Source organism: Silurus aristotelis (genome assembly GCF_946808225.1).
Source record: "Silurus aristotelis genome assembly, chromosome: 8".
Classification (NCBI taxonomy): Eukaryota; Metazoa; Chordata; class Actinopteri; order Siluriformes; family Siluridae; genus Silurus; species Silurus aristotelis.
This window is the reverse complement of record NC_139581.1, coordinates 1,073,118-1,090,617: the sequence shown is the minus strand read 5'-3', so window position 1 is coordinate 1,090,617 and position 17,500 is coordinate 1,073,118. Positions and strand designations below refer to the sequence as shown.

At 41.9% G+C, this 17,500-nt stretch overlaps 2 protein-coding genes across 2 annotated transcripts; both read left to right on the top strand.

Annotated features, from left to right (window-relative positions):
* The first annotated feature begins 5,163 nt into the window (after positions 1 to 5,163).
* Positions 5,164 to 10,781, top strand: LOC310729685 (gamma-interferon-inducible lysosomal thiol reductase-like). The gene is made up of 7 exons (XM_083548159.1): positions 5,164 to 5,368; positions 8,074 to 8,253; positions 8,461 to 8,535; positions 8,671 to 8,760; positions 9,527 to 9,679; positions 9,762 to 9,830; positions 10,556 to 10,781. The coding sequence occupies exons 1-7, from the start codon at positions 5,282 to 5,284 to the stop codon at positions 10,613 to 10,615; spliced, it is 714 nt and encodes a 237-aa protein (XP_083404285.1). The 5' UTR covers positions 5,164 to 5,281; the 3' UTR covers positions 10,616 to 10,781.
* A 132-nt stretch (positions 10,782 to 10,913) lies between these two features.
* LOC310729694 (ras-related protein Rab-3A-like) lies at positions 10,914 to 16,138 on the top strand. The gene is made up of 5 exons (XM_083548170.1): positions 10,914 to 11,112; positions 13,381 to 13,608; positions 14,023 to 14,141; positions 14,449 to 14,573; positions 15,784 to 16,138. The coding sequence occupies exons 2-5, from the start codon at positions 13,381 to 13,383 to the stop codon at positions 15,966 to 15,968; spliced, it is 657 nt and encodes a 218-aa protein (XP_083404296.1). The 5' UTR covers positions 10,914 to 11,112; the 3' UTR covers positions 15,969 to 16,138.
* The last annotated feature ends 1,362 nt before the right edge of the window (positions 16,139 to 17,500 follow it).

Below are 17,500 nucleotides of genomic sequence, written 5' to 3'. Positions count from 1 at the left end.
AAGGAGGAGGTTTATGGATGTGGTGAGGGAAGACATGCAGGTAGTTGGTGTGAAAGAGGCAGATGTAGAGGACAGGGGGGTATGGAGACGGATGTGGCGCCCCCCTAATGGGAGAAGCTGAATGAAGAAGAAGAAGAGGAAGAAGAGGAAGAAGAGGAAGAAGAAGAAGTGGTCGTGACTGTTCTAGCAGCCAAAGGGGACCAACAGAATATTAGGCAGGTGCTCATAATGTTATGCCTGAACAGTGTGTAGATCAGGAGGAATAAAATGTATATAAATAGAAGTTTATCCTTTATAAGTTATCCAGTAGTAACTGTGGTGAAGGAAACATGTTAATGGTGACTGAAGTCCTCAGAAGGACAGAATAAGTGCAAGAAGTTCAGGGTCTGATGGCAGATTAATGAATGTCAGAGCGTGTGATGTGTGTGTGTGTGTGTGTGTGTGTGTGTGTGTGTGTGTGTGTGTGTGTGTGTGTGTGTGTGTGTGTGTATGTGTGTATGTGTGTGTGTGTGTGTGGGTGTGTGTGTGTGTGCATGGGCGTAAATCCCGGGGGGGACCCATCCGAGGATTGTCTCCCCCCCAAAAAGATTATTTTTAAAAATCGCACTCTCTATTATATGAAATATATATATATAGTAAGGAAAATAAGTATTTGAACACCCTGCTATTTTGCAAGTTCTCCCACTTAGAAATCATGGAGGGTCTGAAATTGTCATCGTAGGTGCATGTCCACTGTGAGAGACATAATCTAAAAAAAAAAAAATCCAGAAATCACAATATATGATTTTTAAACTATTTATTTGTATGATACAGCTGCAAATAAGTATTTGAACACCTGTCTATCAGCTAGAATTCTGACCCTCAAAGACCTGTTAGTCTGCCTTTAAAATGTCCACCTCCACTACATTTATTATCCTAAATTAGATGCACCTGTTTGAGGTCGTTAGCTGCATAAAGACACCTGTCCACCCCATACAATCAGTAAGAATCCAACTACTAACATGGCCAAGACCAAAGAGCTGTCCAAAGACATTTACATTTACATTTATATTTGCGGCATTTAGCAAACGCCCTTATCCAGAGCGACGTACAAAAACTGCATTAAATCTCTAGTAATGAATAAATCTACACTGGTACGCAAGATTACAAACTTAATATAAATATAACTTGAATTCTACAAACTTGGAAAGTGCTAATTTAGGTATTTCAGGAAGAGGTAGGGCTTCAGTCGTCACTTGAAGATAATCAGGGACTCTGCTGTACGGACATCTAGGGGAAGTTCATTCCACCACCTCGGTGCCAGAACAGAGAAGAGCCTTGAAGTGTACTTACCTCTCATTCTGAGAGAAGGTGGTACCAGTGGAGCAGTGCTGGAGGATCTCAGACAGCGTGGTGCAATGCGAGATGTGATGAGGTCACTGAGGTATGATGGTGCTGGTCCATTTTTGGCCTTGTAGGCAAGCATCAGTGTTTTGAATCTGATACGTGCAGCTACTGGAAGCCAGTGAAGGGAGCGCAGCAGTGGGGTGGTGTGGGAAAACTTGGGCTGATTGAACACAAGCCGTGCAGCTGCATTTTGGATCATTTGCAGTGGACGAATAGCGTTCAGGGGAAGACCTGCCAGCAGAGAGTTGCAGTAGTCCAGTCTTGAAATGAAAAGAGACTGAACAAGCACCTGGGCAGCCTGTATGGACGGAAATGTTATAGAGAAGAAATCGACAAGAACGAGCAACATTAGCGACATGTGGGAAAAAAGACAGTTCATTGTCCATAGTTACCCCAAGGTTACGAGCAGTGGCTGAAGGGGAGAGCAGAGAGTCATGAAGTGTTATTTGAAGATCTTGACCTGGAGATGAATCACCAGGTATGACCAGCAGTTCTGTTTTGCTGGGGTTGAGTTTTAGTTGGTGAGCACTCATCCATAAAGATATGTCTGACAAGCATGCTGAGATCCGAGCGGAAGCTGTGGTATCTGATGGAGGGAAAGAAAAAATGAGTTGAGTGTCATCTGCATAGCAGTGATAAGAAAACCCATGTGAGGATATGACTTCACCAATGGAGTGGGTATAGAGGGGGAAAAGAAGGGGACCAAGTACAGAGCCTTGTGGGACACCAGTGGTGAGTCTGCACAGGGCAGATGTGGATCCCCTCCATGTTACCTGGTATGAGCGACCTTCCATGTAGGAAGCAAACCATTCCAATGCTTTTCTGCAGATACAAAGGCTCTTGAGGGTTGACAAAAGTGTCTTGTGGTTGACTGTGTCAAATGCTGCTGAAAGGTCCAGGAAGATAAGTACAGATGACAGCTTGACTGACCAAGCAGCATGCAGTTTCTCAGAAACAGCCAAAAGGGCCGTCTCTGTGGAATGTGCCGCTTTGAACCCAGACTGGTTCGGATCATGGAGGTTGTTCTGTGAGAGACAGACAGACAGTTGGTTAAAAACAGTGTGCTCCAGAGATTTAGAAAGAAAAGAGAGAAGTGATACCGGTCTGTAGTTGTTGATGTCTGATGGATCCAAAACAGGTTTCTTCAAGATAGGAATGACCCTTGCTTGCTTGAAGGTAGTTGGTACATAGCCAGATGTTAATGACCCATTGATGATTGTGGAGATGAAGGGCAGGAGATCTTGCATGATGGTCTGGAGCGTAGTTGAAGGGATTGGATCCAGAGGACAGGTGGTGGGATTGCAAGATCAGATGACTTGCAGTATCTCATCTTCTGTTAAGGTTGAGAAGCTTGACAGAGACGTAGTGGATTGTTGGCTGTGTTGTGTGGTCATTGTTGGAGAGGAAGTGAAGGTGTGGCAGATTTTCTTAATCTTCTCATCATAGAAGGAGGCAAAGTCATTAGCAGTCAGGGAGGATGGAGCAGGTGCAGCAGGGGGGTTGAGTAGAGAAGAGAAGATGTTGTGAAGCTTACGAGGATCTTGTGCACAGGCCTCAAGCTTTTTTCTTGTAAAAGGCAGTTTTGGAAGTCACCTCCAAGGAAAAGACACTTAAAAAAACACTAGACACTAGAGACAAAATTGTACACCTCCACAAGGCTGAAAAGGGCTATGGGATGACTGTCAAGGTCTAAACATGACTGTCAATCTTCCTCGGACTGGGGCTCCATGCAAGATCTCACCTCGTGGGGTCTCAATGATCCTAAGGAAGGTGAGAAATCAGCCCAGAACTACACGGGAGGAGCCGGTCCATGACCTGAAAAGAGCTGGGACCACCGTTTCCAAGGTTACTGTTGGTAATACACTAAGACGTCATGGTTTGAAATCATGCATGGCACGGAAGGTTCCTCTGCTTAAACCAGCACATGTCCAGGCACGTCTTAAGTTTGCCAATGACCATTTGGATGATCCAGAGGAGTCATGGGAGAAAGTCATGTGGTCAGATGAGACCAAATTAGAACTTTTGGGTCATAATTCCACTAAACGTGTTTGGAGGAAGAAGAATGATGAGTACCATACCAAGAACACAATCCCTACTGTGAAGCATGGGTGTGGTAGCATCATGCTTTGGGGGTGTTTTCTGCACATGGGACAGGGCGACTGCACTGTATTAAGGAGAGGATGACCGGGGCCATGTATTGCGATATTTTGGGGAACAACCTCCTTCCCTCAGTTAGAGCATTGAAGATGGGTCGAGGCTGGGTCTTCCAACATGACAATGACCCGAGGCACACAGCCAGGATAACCAAGGAGTGGCTCTGTAAGAAGCATATCAAGGTTCTGGCGTGGCCTAGCCAGTCTCCAGACCTAAACACAATAGAGAATCTTTGGAGGGAGCTCAAACTCCGTGTTTCTCAGCGACAGGCCAGAAACCTGACTGATCTAGAGAAGATCTGTGTGGAGGAGTGGGACAAAATCCCTCCTGCAGTGTGTGCAAACCTGGTGAAAAACTACAGGAAACATTTGACCTCTGTAATTGCAAACAAAGGCTCCGGTACCATATATTAACATTGACTTTCTCAGGTGTTTAAATAATTATTTGCAGCTGTATCATACAAATAAATAGTTACAAAATCATACATTGTGATTTCTGGATTTTTTTTTTTAGATTATGTCTCTCACAGTGGACATGCACCTACGATGAATATTTCAGACCCCTCCATGATTTCTAAGTGGGAGAACTTGCAAAATAGCAGGGTGTTCAAATACTTATTTTCCTCACTGTATGTATACCTAAATAATTGTGCATTTAGAAACAGTTGAGTTTCCCCTCCTCTTCCTCACAGTGGTTTGACCCACTTCCTGCGTTCCCAGTTCATCTCACCTGCTCTACACACACGAGTCAGGTGTGTGTCTGTGACTCAATTAATGTTCAACTCCATTAACTAGGGTATTTTGTTCACTTTAAATAAAGCGATTCTCTTTAATGTAGTTGATGCAGACTCATTCATAAATTAGTTGCAGTAAAAATGCTGATTACTGATGTAATTTTCCATGAGTCAGCTCTATTAGTGATTAAAATATGACTTATCTAGTGAACGTTAGCTTGTTTACAATAGCTTGTAGCATAGTGCACTGACACTAACACACCAAAGCTGTTTCTCATGCAGTGTTTTATTCGGGGCGACTTGGTATAATGTTAATTTAACATTAACACACAATTAGCATATTGTTTATCTGTGCATTTACTAAATGAGCACTGTGTTACGTCTGAACTGAACCCACTGTATTTTTATAATCAAGTTCTATTCTGTTCTTAAGTGTCTTCATTAATTTGTAAATAAAATGTTAAACCTTTGTTTTAATTCCTTGTTTTTATTGTTGTGATTTTTTTTATGATAGTTTTACTTTATTTATGTAAAGCAGTTTGAATTACTATTGTAATTGACGCAGTCTCCATGCAACAATAATAATGATAGAAACAACGTTTTCACTGTGGGGACACGGTGTCTTTATACTGGAAGTACAATTGGACTGTATTATTTGTGTCCCCCTTCGAAAATTGCTCATGAGAAATTTTATATTTATTCCCCCGTTTACGCTCATGTGATGTGTGTGTGTGTGTGTGTGTGTGTGTGTGTACGGTGTACTCCGTGCCGCTTCTTCCACACTTCTTTTAGCTGCCGAAGTTCTGCCGGTGTTTGATGACGCCGCTCCGCGTGACTCCCGTCCAATTGGAGCGCAGCGCGAGCGCTTCTGAAACCAATCAGATCGCTTTACGAGGACGCGTGTAATTATTGAAGCAGTTGTTTAACTCACACACCGGACATTTTTCTGTTCTTCTTCTTCACACACACACACACACACACACCCACACACACCGTCCGGCTGCAGAGATGTGCGTTCTGAAGTTCGCGCTCGCGCTCGCCTGCCTCGCCACGATGTCGTCCGAGTGCGCGAGCTCACCGGCCGACAGATGCGGGGTGAGAGAACACACTCACTCACACACACACACACACACACACACACACACACACACACACACACACACACACACTGGTGCTGCTTTACTTCGTTAAAAAAAATCAGAGAGAGTGACAGATTTGTCATTACGCTCCTGGTCCCACCTGTTGTGGTGTTTTGTACTGCACACTCACACACACTCACACTCTCGCACACTCTCACCAACCAGACCATCAGGAATACAGAGTTGAGATCAGAGCAGAATGAGGAACCGGTGTGATGAGTGGGAGACTCAAACATCTGCATGGTGAAGATTTCAGTTCTGACTCATGTGATCTCCTGCCTGACTCATGTGATCTCCTGCAGGGAGTTTCCCCACGAGATCATGCTCACAAAGTCAGGTCCTGCAGGATCTCAGGCTTTTTGTAGGAAAGGAGACGTAGAGAATGTCGTTAATGCAAGGTGATCCCTCCTTCTGATTGTGAGATGAGGTTGTTTGAGGAACACCAACATACCTGTACATTTCTACAGTTCCTGTGGAAAGTCTGGAGTATTTGTGTGTGTGAGATACACGTGCAAGTTCCTTGGTGGTGTAATGCTCTGAAGATTTCTGAAGACCAAACAAATCTAAAAATGTCAAACTTTATTTCCATTCAAAAATCCTTTATGTCGAGCTTTAACTGCTTCACACACTTCAGTTTCGTTTCTCCAGAAATACTTTGCTGTGTCTCTTGTAAAAACTTCTTCACTAGTTGGACATTTCTTCTTCATCCAAGAGCAGTTTAGTAGGATTTAGGTGCGTTGACTGAGGCAGAAATACTTCCAAGACTTTACACATGTTTATGTAGATCTGAAGGATAGCGAGGAAAGTGGGCAGAGCCTAACATAATAACATCTTAAGTAGGAACATGAAAGTCCTAAATGAAGTAAATGAAGTGTAGAAAACCCTGGAGAAAATATATCGGAAGGACATCGTCTCAAAGCAGCTTTACAGAAAATATTACACATATATTTATAAATCATTCCAAATAAGTTTAATGGGAAGGAAAAACTCCCGGAGATGGTATGAGGAAGAAACATTTAGAGTCTGGTTCCTCTCAAGGTTTCTTCCCTATACCACCTTGTGGACTTATAAATTTGGTTTACTATTTATTTCTGTAAAGCTGCTTTGAGTCCATTGTTAAAGTTCTGTACAAAACAAACTCAACTGAATTGAAAAACAATTAAAAAGGGCCGATGATAGAAGGTTGAGGAGCACCAGTTTTTCTAGATCAAAACAACCACTGCAAATTATCACAGTTATGAGATGAAAATCATCCCAGAACACACTGAAATACATTATAAATACGCATTATAAATCGTGTTGGATCTTGATCTGGACCAGACTGTGGATTTCTCCTCCACCTTCTCCACCTCCTCCTGCAACCGCACCCCTCCACTGCCCCCCACCCCCTCTTATTCACACACATGTACTCTGTCTTACTCCTACTGACTTTCATTCCCCTTCTCTCCAGCGCATATCTCCACCTCTCCAGGCTCTTCTCAACCTGCTCCCTACTCTCACCACTAATCACAATATCATCCGCAAACATCATAGTCCATGAAGACTCCTGTCTGACCTCGTCCTTCAACCTGTCCATCACCACTGCAAACAGGAAAGGGCACAGAGCTGATCCTTGATGCAGTCTAACCTCCACCTTGAACCAGTCTGTCGTTCCTACTGCACACTTCACTGCTGTCACACTGTCCTCATACATGTCCTGCACCACCCTCACATACTTCTCTGACACACCAGACTTCCTCATTCAATACCACAACTCCTCTCTCCACCCTGTCGTACGCTTTCTCTAAATCCACAAACACACAATGCAACTCATTTTGACTTTCCAATCTTCATCCTCTTAATCGCTGCTCTCACTTCCTCCTTACTAATCCTATCCACTTCCTGCTTCACATCATCCAACCTTCTCTCTCTCTCATTTTCCTCGTTCATCAGCTGCTCAAAATACTCCCTCCATCTTCTCAACACACTCTCCTCACTAGTCAACACATTTCCATCTCCATCCTTTATTGCTCTAACTTGCAGCACATCCTTCCCAGCTCGGTAAATCAAAGACAATCGCTACAAATCCTTTTCTCCTTCCTCAGTGTCCAACTTCTCCTCCAGCTCCTCATACTAAATTATTGAAATGCTTTTATTGGGTTAATTATCCAGCAAAGTTTCTGGAAACTCAAACACAATGATGTTCCAGTACACAAAGCAAACTCCATGAAGATATGGTGTGAAGTGTGAAGCTTGTGAAGATCTCAAGTGTTCTACCCAGCCTGGACCTGCTCAGCATTCTCACAGCATTCTTAATGATCATCTGTGGTGTAAACTGGAACCGGAGACTCCTTACCTTCTCAAATATTGGTGTCTAATCTGTGTGTGTATGCGTTATGTATTTAGGAGCGTTTTTATGCCAGTTACTCACTCACATTAGGGAACTAAAACGTACGCGCGCACACACACACACACACACACACACACACACACACACACACACACACACACACACTTAATACATTTATACCCTCTATTTCTGGAGAACCTGAATAATGAATGTTGTCGCTTGAGAAATAAATGCAAATAGGAAGTCATGTTGTGTATTTACAGTATATATAATCTAATTTTTGTGTGCGTGTGCGTGTGCGTGTGCGTGTGTGTGTGTGTGTGTGTGTGTAGGTACTAGGGCAGTGTGCTCCACAGAACTCGAGCAGGAGCGCTGATCTGGTTAACGTGTCTCTGTATTATGAGTCTCTGTGTGGTGGTTGTCGCCAGTTCCTGGCGTTGGAGCTCCTGCCGACCCTCATCATGCTGAGAGACATAATGACTGTGGATCTCGTCCCGTATGGCAATGCAGAGGTATACACACACACACACACACACACACACACACACACACACACACACACACACACACACACACACACACACACACACCTCAGTCTTGCACTCTGATTGTTCAGAAGGTCGGCACTGACACTAGTTCAGCTGACACTCCACTGATAAACTGTGTGTGTGTGTGTGTGTGTGTGTGTGTGTGTGTGTGTGTGTGTGCGCGCGCTGCAGGAGAAGCAGGTGGGAGATAAGTATGAGTTCACCTGTCAGCACGGACCAGACGAGTGTCTGGGGAACATGATTGAGGTGAGATGATATTTAGGGGGTGGAGTTAGTGATGTTATTGCTGCACCTGGATCAGGTGAGTTCAGTAGTGAATCTGATTTTTGATATGAGGATTTTATATATATCGTGTGTGTGTGTGTGTGTGTGTGTGTGTAGACGTGCTTCATGAATAAATTGGGCGGGGGTGCGATTCCGGTGATTTACTGCATGGAAGCAGCTGATGATGTGGTGAAAGCGGCCGAACCTGTGAGTTTTTATCACTAATTTCTATACCTGGGACTAACAATCTAAACTAAATCTGACTCAGACTGACCTCCTGTAACTCGGACTGCCATCTGGGATAACTCTGACCATGCCTGACTCCAGTCTGACCCAGTTTAACTTAGTTTAAACCCAGTCTATCTTCCAATGGGCTAAAACATCATAGGCCTGAAATTAAATCCGGATTAAACTAACCTGACTTCAACTAGAATTAAATCTAATTTTGGACTTGTTTGGAGTTTAACCTGGTATAATCTGATAGACCCAGATTAGCCCCAGAGGAATGAATTAACCTGGAATAAACTGACTTTACCAGCATCAGTCTGACCCTGGTTAATTTATAGTTAAACCCAAAGAAGCCACAAAAATATAATCTGGATTAAATGAATTCTACAGAGAATGATCTTAATAAGACCTGGACCTCAGTCTAACCCTAAATCCTTAACACACATAATCTGGGGCAAATTTTGATTTGTCTCAAATTTAATCTGGATTTTAAAAAAGGTGATTCGGACAGAATTAGGATTATCTTCAGATTCTGATTAGATATTAATGTAGCAGGGACTGGACTCTGTTGGATTCGGACTCGCTGAAAAATAAAACTAACTATCATGAGATTTATTCAGAAATAAATCTAACCGCATTAAATATTGCCTTAATCCAAGTCCTCCTGGCCTCAGGCACAGTTTTATGGAAGTGAAATTATTATAACAGGTTCAGCTCCTTATTGCAGTGTCTTGTTTCTCCTCAGTGTCTCGCCCTGTTCAGCCCTGAGACCAAATTCGGAGACATCATGTCGTGTGTGAACGGTGACGAGGGAAATCAGTTAATGCACCAGAACGCTAAGAAAACCGCATCTTTACAGCCACCGCATCAATACGTGCCGTGGATCACCATCAACGGAGTGAGAACGAGTCCTCACACCATCTTCACACTTCTAACTCTAATCCCTCACTTCACTTCCTGATCATTGTGTGTGTTTACAGGAGCACACTGAGGACCTGCAGAATAAAGCGATGAACTCACTCTTCCTACTCGTCTGCAGCCTCTACAAGGTGAGAGAGAGAGAGAGAGAGAGAGAGAATGTGGGATAGATGGAAAGACAGAATGGAGAATAAGAGACAAATGGAGGAACGAGAGACAAGTGGGAATGAGGAAAAAGACAGAGGGACTGACAGGGAGATGAATGGGACTATGATATAGATGGAGAGAAAGATAGAGGAACGAATACTTACAGCATAAAAGACAAATGTAGAACTGAGAGATCGATAGAGAGAACGTCAAAAAGAATAAAAAGACAAATTGGTGACTGAGAGACTGATAGACAGAATAGAGGGACAGAAAGAGAGACTGATAGACAGACAGACAGACAGACAGAGATAGAGAGTGATAGACAATTTGGGGACTGAGAGACAGATAGAGGAATAGAGAGACAAGTTGGGGACTGAGAGACAAAAGTACAGACATTGATGGAGAAAGATGAACATATAAAAAGACTGAGAGAGACGGAGCTATAGATGGGACAGGGATGGGATTGTATGGAGGCAAACATGTAGACAGAATGACTGATGAAGTGACAGACTGGAGTATGGAGAGATATAAAGACGGATGGACACAAACATCTGGTGAGGCTGAGGGACAACAGAGTGATGGACAAACACAGAGAGAGAGAGAGAGAGAGAGAGAGAGAGAGAGAGAGAGAGAGAGAGAGAGAGAGATGGACAGAATGTTTTAAAGTATTACAGTTGTTGAATGGTGTGTGTGTGTGTGTGTGTTACAGGGTGATGCTCCTCCAGCATGCTCTCTGGGACAGAAGAAGGTGAAGATGAGTTACTGCTGAACAGTGTGACTGTAATCGTGACTCAGTGACTCAGTGATTCAGTGACTCAGTGATTCAGTGACTCAGTGATTCAGTGACTCAGTGAATGTAATGTGGTGGTGATTTTTTTTTTTTTACTTGCTGTACAGCATTCAGACACACTTTAATAAACTTTAGTTTATATTCACTTAATTTGTGTGTGTGTGTGTGTGTGTGTGTGTGTGTGTGTGTGTTGTGATCATCCTGGTGAACATGCAGACACACACAATACCCATTTCTGCTTTATTTTTAGAAATTTTAAAAGAATACATTTTATATATTTATCTCTAATTTTTTTAACAACTGTCTATGATGATGATTTATTATTAAAAACGAAACGGAGATTTTTGAGATTCATTGAGAACAGAAACCGTTTTAATTGGCAGAGCGAGAGTGCGCATGCGCAGAGCTGTGAGATTAATAGTGCGGTAATAACGCTGAGCTGTTGACTGAGAGGAAGAAACACTGCGGAGGAGAAAGTAAGAAAAATCTTCATTAATGGAGTCAAAAGCTGCTTATTATTTTTATTAGTAGTAGTAATAGTGGTGTATTCTTTCTGTTCCTGGGTTAATGAAGCGTCGCTCGTTTCTCTGCTGTGATTGGTTGATTTTATTTAATACATTTTTACAACTGATTGGAATAAAATCCGCGCTGTTATGTTACAGATTATTAATGGTCATACAGCTGACTGAGGTCTAAATATTATTTACAAATGTAAATATCAGTGAATGTAGGCTACAACTGTGTGTGTGTGTGTGTGTGTGTGTGTGTGTTTCTGGATTACTCTAAACCTGCCTGATCTGATTAAATGCTTTCCAGTGAGGACACTGAGGACATCTAGTGTCCACCAGTATTCATCCTAATCACAGTTAATTAAAGTAAACTGCTCTCTTATTATCTCTGGGATATGTTTAGTGAATAAACAGTTCCTGTGTGGAAACACCGAGTCTTTTATGGTGTTTGAGACACATGTTCCTTTTGTTTCTGTGATACAGTAAAAGACAAAAGAAAACACAGTAATGTAACGGTGAAGGAGTGGAAGAAATTTCTGGGTCTAAATGGGAGATTTGTGTCTCCACCAGAAGGACCTGTGTAGGACGGAGAAGAGGAGAGATGTGATCAGACTGCTGATCTGAAGTTTAATGGTTTGGGGTTGTTTTGGAGCAGAGAAGGTTCTGGATTGTGAAAGAAATCCTGAACCAACATTTTATAATTCAACACCATGCAGTTCCGTCTGGACTGCGGCTCATCAGCAGCGACTTCACTGTACAAGACGATGAGCTGAAGCGCACGTCTGAGTTCTGTACGTGGTGTTTAGAGAGCAGACAGACGTCTGGAGTGATATCTATCATGGAAATTTATGTAAAACATAAACTAGGAGGTGGGAGTTTAATGATTACATTTTGGATCTAAAGGTCATGAGTTTAAATCCCATCCACACTAAAACTGCCACTCCTGGGTTCCTGAGCAAGGCCCTTAACTGCATATCTGCTCAGGTGTATAAAGGAGATAAATGCAAATTGCACTGGATAAGGGCATCTGCCAAATGCTGTTAAAGTTTAATTGATTACAATGAACCACATCACGCAGTTCAAGGAGTAAAAAAAAAATCCAGAAGGAGAAAAAGTAAATCTACAACTACAAAAAAATTTTTAAATAATAATAAATACAAAAAGACACTCAGGATAAATGAAGCTCAGGTCTTGAAGTATTTCTCTAAGGTCCAGAAACAAAAAAATAAATAATTATTAAAAGCTAAAAACCACTTACACACGCGAGTAACTCATTACAGGGCCAGAGGCAAAATACAAAAGACCACACAACGTTAGGTAACCAGGTAACAAACTGCCAGAAAAGAGGAACTTAAACAGGCACAGGTCATAACACACAGGTGGAGACAATAGAGTAACTAATAAGGGACACACTGGCACCATCTGGTGGAGAAACCAAAGAAAGACAGGTTATAACACACAGGTGGAGACAATGGAGTAACTAATAAGGGACACACTGGCACCATCTGGTGGAGAAACCAAAGAAAGACAGGTTATAACACACAGGTGGAGACAATGGAGTAACTAATAAGGGACACACTGGCACCATCTGGTGGAGAAACCAAAGAAAGACAAGGACAGAAACATATAAAAATTGAGAATCCATCCAGTGTGTACTGTAGTGTTACAACCTGGAACTGAAATGTACTTCATACTTGTCATTAAAATGCAAAATCATCAGAAAAAACATCTGTTCATCTGCTTGTTCATATATATCTCTAATCAGCCAATCATGCAACAGTATAGAATTCTGCCAATCAGATCAACAGCTTCAGTTCACGGTCACATCAATCACCAGAATAAAGAAAACCTCTGGTCTCTGTGACCTACCCGTGCCATGCTTGTTGGTTCTTCGTTCCCGATGTACTGATTTGAGTTGTACAGAAATCTCCAGCTGATCTTCTGCTCGAATTCTCACCCACAAAACTGTCTGTAGAGTTCACACAGAAAGGTGGCAAAAAACAAAAGACTTTCTGGGGGGTTTTTTGCACTAAATTGTCTGATTGTTGTGAGTGAAAATCCAAGCCAGATTTCTCAAAATCCAACAACTGAGCTTTGGGACAAGTCTCAAAGCTCAGAACTTTTCTTCATTCTGATGTTTGATGTGAAGATTAAATGAAGCTCTTGATCTGTCTCAAATCCACACAGAGGTCACTGAGGTGCTCAACCCCCATTGTTGTGTTTTTTCTCTCCCAGATGGCGTCAGCTAACGAGCCTCAATACGGACACAGAGACTCCGTGGATCAGAACTTCGATCACATGTTTAAGATCCTGATCATCGGAAACAGCAGCGTGGGAAAGACCAGCTTCCTGTTCCGTTACGCTGAAGAATCGTTCACGCCGGCGTTCGTCAGCACTGTAGGCATCGACTTCAAAGTCAAAACCATCTACAGGAACGACCAGAGGATCAAACTGCAGATTTGGGTAGGAAAAGCAGGAGAACGATTTACTTCAACTACACACCTCTGGAAGACTGGAGCAGGAACTTGTAGACCTCAGAAAGGAGCAGGAACTGGTAGACTTTAGAAAAGGAGCAGGAGCTGGTAGACTTCTGGAAGGGAGGAGAAGGAAGTGGTAGACTTCAAGAAGGGCAAGAACTGGTAAGCCTCAGGAACACGAAAGCAGGTACTGGTAGACCTCAGAAACACATGGACAGGGACTGGGAGACCTCAAGAAGACTGAAGCAGGAACTGGTAGGAACTTAGGAGGGCAGGAGTAGGGAATAGAAGACCTTAAGACATGATCTGTAGACTAGACTACATGGACATATTTTCTCTGAAACTGTGAATCTAGAATCTGTGTGTGTGTGTGTGTGTGTGTGTGTGTGTGTGTGTGTAGGACACAGCCGGTCAGGAGCGGTACAGAACGATCACTACGGCGTATTACAGAGGAGCGATGGGCTTCATTCTGATGTATGACATCACTAACGAGGAGTCGTTCAGCGCTGTTCAGGACTGGTACACACACAAACACACACGACCATACACACACACACACACACACACACAACCACACACACACACACACACACACACACATACACCCACAACCACAACACACACACACACACACACACACACACACACACACACACACACACACACACACACACACACACACACCTTTTATGTTAAAAGGCTTTAATTTTGTGAGACCTGGTTATATTTCAGTGTTTCTTCATAAGGAAAGTAACAGTGTGTGTGTGTGTGTGTGTGTGTGTGTGTGTGTGTGTGTGTGTGTGTGTGTGTGTGTGTGTGTGTTCAGGTCCACTCAGATTAAGACGTACTCGTGGGAAAATGCTCAGGTGCTGTTAGTGGGTAATAAATGTGATCTGGAGGAGGAGAGAATCATCACTGTGGACCGAGGAAGAGAACTGTCACAGCAACTCGGTTGGGTTTACACACACACACACACAACATACATACACACACATATACACACAACATACACACTCACAACATACACACATATACACACACACAACATACATACACACACATATACACACACACACACACACATATACACACATACAACATACATACACACACATATACACACAACATACACACTCACAACATACACACATATACACACACACAACATACATACACACACATATACACACACACACACACATATACACACATACAACATACACACACACACATATACACACAACATACACACTCACAACATACATACACACACATATACACACACACACACACACATATACACACATACAACATACACACACACACATATACACACAACATACACACTCACAACATACACACATATACACACACACAACATACATACACACACACAACATACACACACATATACACACACACACACAACATACATACACACACATATACACACAACATACACACTCACAACATACACACATATACACACACACAACATACATACACACATATACACACACACACACAACATACACACACATATACACACATACAACATACACACACACACACATATACACACAACATACACACTCACAACATACACACATATACACACACACAACATACATACACACACACAACATACACACACATATACACACACACAACATACACACTCACAACATACATACACACACTTATACACACACAACATACACAACATACACACACATACAACATACACACATATACACACACACAACAGACACACACACACTATGCACACACACACACACACACACACACACACACATACACACACAGACACAACATACACACACACACACAATATACACACACATATACACACACAATATACACACACACACAACATACACACACATATACACACACAACATACACACACATATACACACACAACATACACACTCACAACATACATACACACATATATACACACACACAACATACACACATATACACACACACACAACATACAAACACACACACACACAATATGCACACACACACACACAATATGCACACACACACACAATATGCACACACACAACATGTTGATCCAAACTCAGCCAATCAGAAGCTTGACCCTCTATGTGTGTGTGTGTGTGTGTTTCAGGTTTGGGCTTCTTGGAAGCGAGTGCGAAGGCCAACATGAACGTGAAGCAGACGTTCGAGTGTTTGGTGGATTTGATCTGTGAGAGAATGAAGGAGAATCCAGACGCGCTAATGAACAGCAAAGTTCCTCAAGGAGCCGATCTGAACAAACAACCACAACGCTCGCATAAAGACTGTGCATGCTGAACACACACACACACACACACACACACACACACACACACACACACACACGTGTTTAAGATAATAAACAAACAATTTTTTAAAATGTTTTTACCAAACAATGCTAGCATAAATGTTAGCTAACATTCCTGTCATTAGCAAACAATTTACAATTAAACTAGCTGTCAAGTCAAGTCAAGTTTATTTGTATAGCGCTTTTCACAACAGACATTGTCTCAAAGCAGCTTTACAGAAAACAACAGTGAAGGTGAATGGTGTGCGTTTGTCCCTGATGAGCAGCCGTGGCGACAGTGGCAAGGAAAAACTCCCTTAGATGATATGAGGAAGAAACCTTGAGAGGAACCAGACTCAAAGGGGAACCCATCCTCATATGGGTGACATCAAAAGTTTGGTCATAAATCTTTCAACAATACAAAACAATTTGTGATCATCATAGATCCAGCATCAGCTTCTCCATGCCAGGGCCTTTAAACACTCGGCATCTACTTCTCCATGATCATCCATAGGTCCATAATCTTCACGAGGTGGGACGTGACTGGAGCTGGCCAAACCTCAGGATGCCTCGGGATGGGGAGAGAAAGAGAAGCAGTGGAGAGGAATTAGCGTAGCTGCTGTTCATGATATTAACAGCACAAGTTGATAATGTGCATGTGATCAGATGTTCTGGAGCACAAGGTTATGATGTGATGTGTGTGATGTGTGTTATGTGTAGGCTTTGCTAAAAAGATATGTTTTTAATCTACACTTAAACTGGGAGTGTGGATTAAAGCTGTAGTTTTAAAAAAACACAATTTAATATTCATTATTTATGTTTGTCTGTTGTTTTGTTGTTTAGTTTTCAAGGCTGTAGTATAAAAAGTAAATAATAATTTATCAGTTTAATGTTTGCATTTGTTTGAATGAAAACGTCACCAAGAGACAAATAAAAAAAACATTATTTATTTATTCAGGAGATTCACTAGAGGGCGCCAGAGAGAGATTTATTATCTATATTTATAGAGATCTATTTATTTCTATAGTTGTTTACTTGTTTAGTTATGAATCTGAACACAGTGTGGACTGAATGTAAATATTTGTCACTAAAACAAGTTATAAGCGAGAGAGAGAGCGAGAGAGAAAGAGAGAGAGAGGTATATGTTTGATGTCAGATTCTTGTAAAACATTGTATACATTTTTTACCCCAATATAAATAAATAAATAATGGTGTACACAGTTAATTTCACAATCTGATCTAACATGACAGACAGAAAACACACATGCACATGACATGGAAGGGTTACATCATTTTAGTTCATCAATAATTTAGCAAATAATTAAATAAATAATGTAACATCATTTAAAGTAATTTATCTATTTACTGTAATAACAATGATTATTATTATTATTTCAGTATATTAGCAGATTAAGATCTGATGGTCACTTCAGATCATGTTTATTTGAACTGAACTTGTCTCCTAGTTCCTGCTGCTGAAAAACATCCTCACAGCATGATGCTGCCACCACCATGCTTCACCGTAGGGTCACCTCCGCTTTTA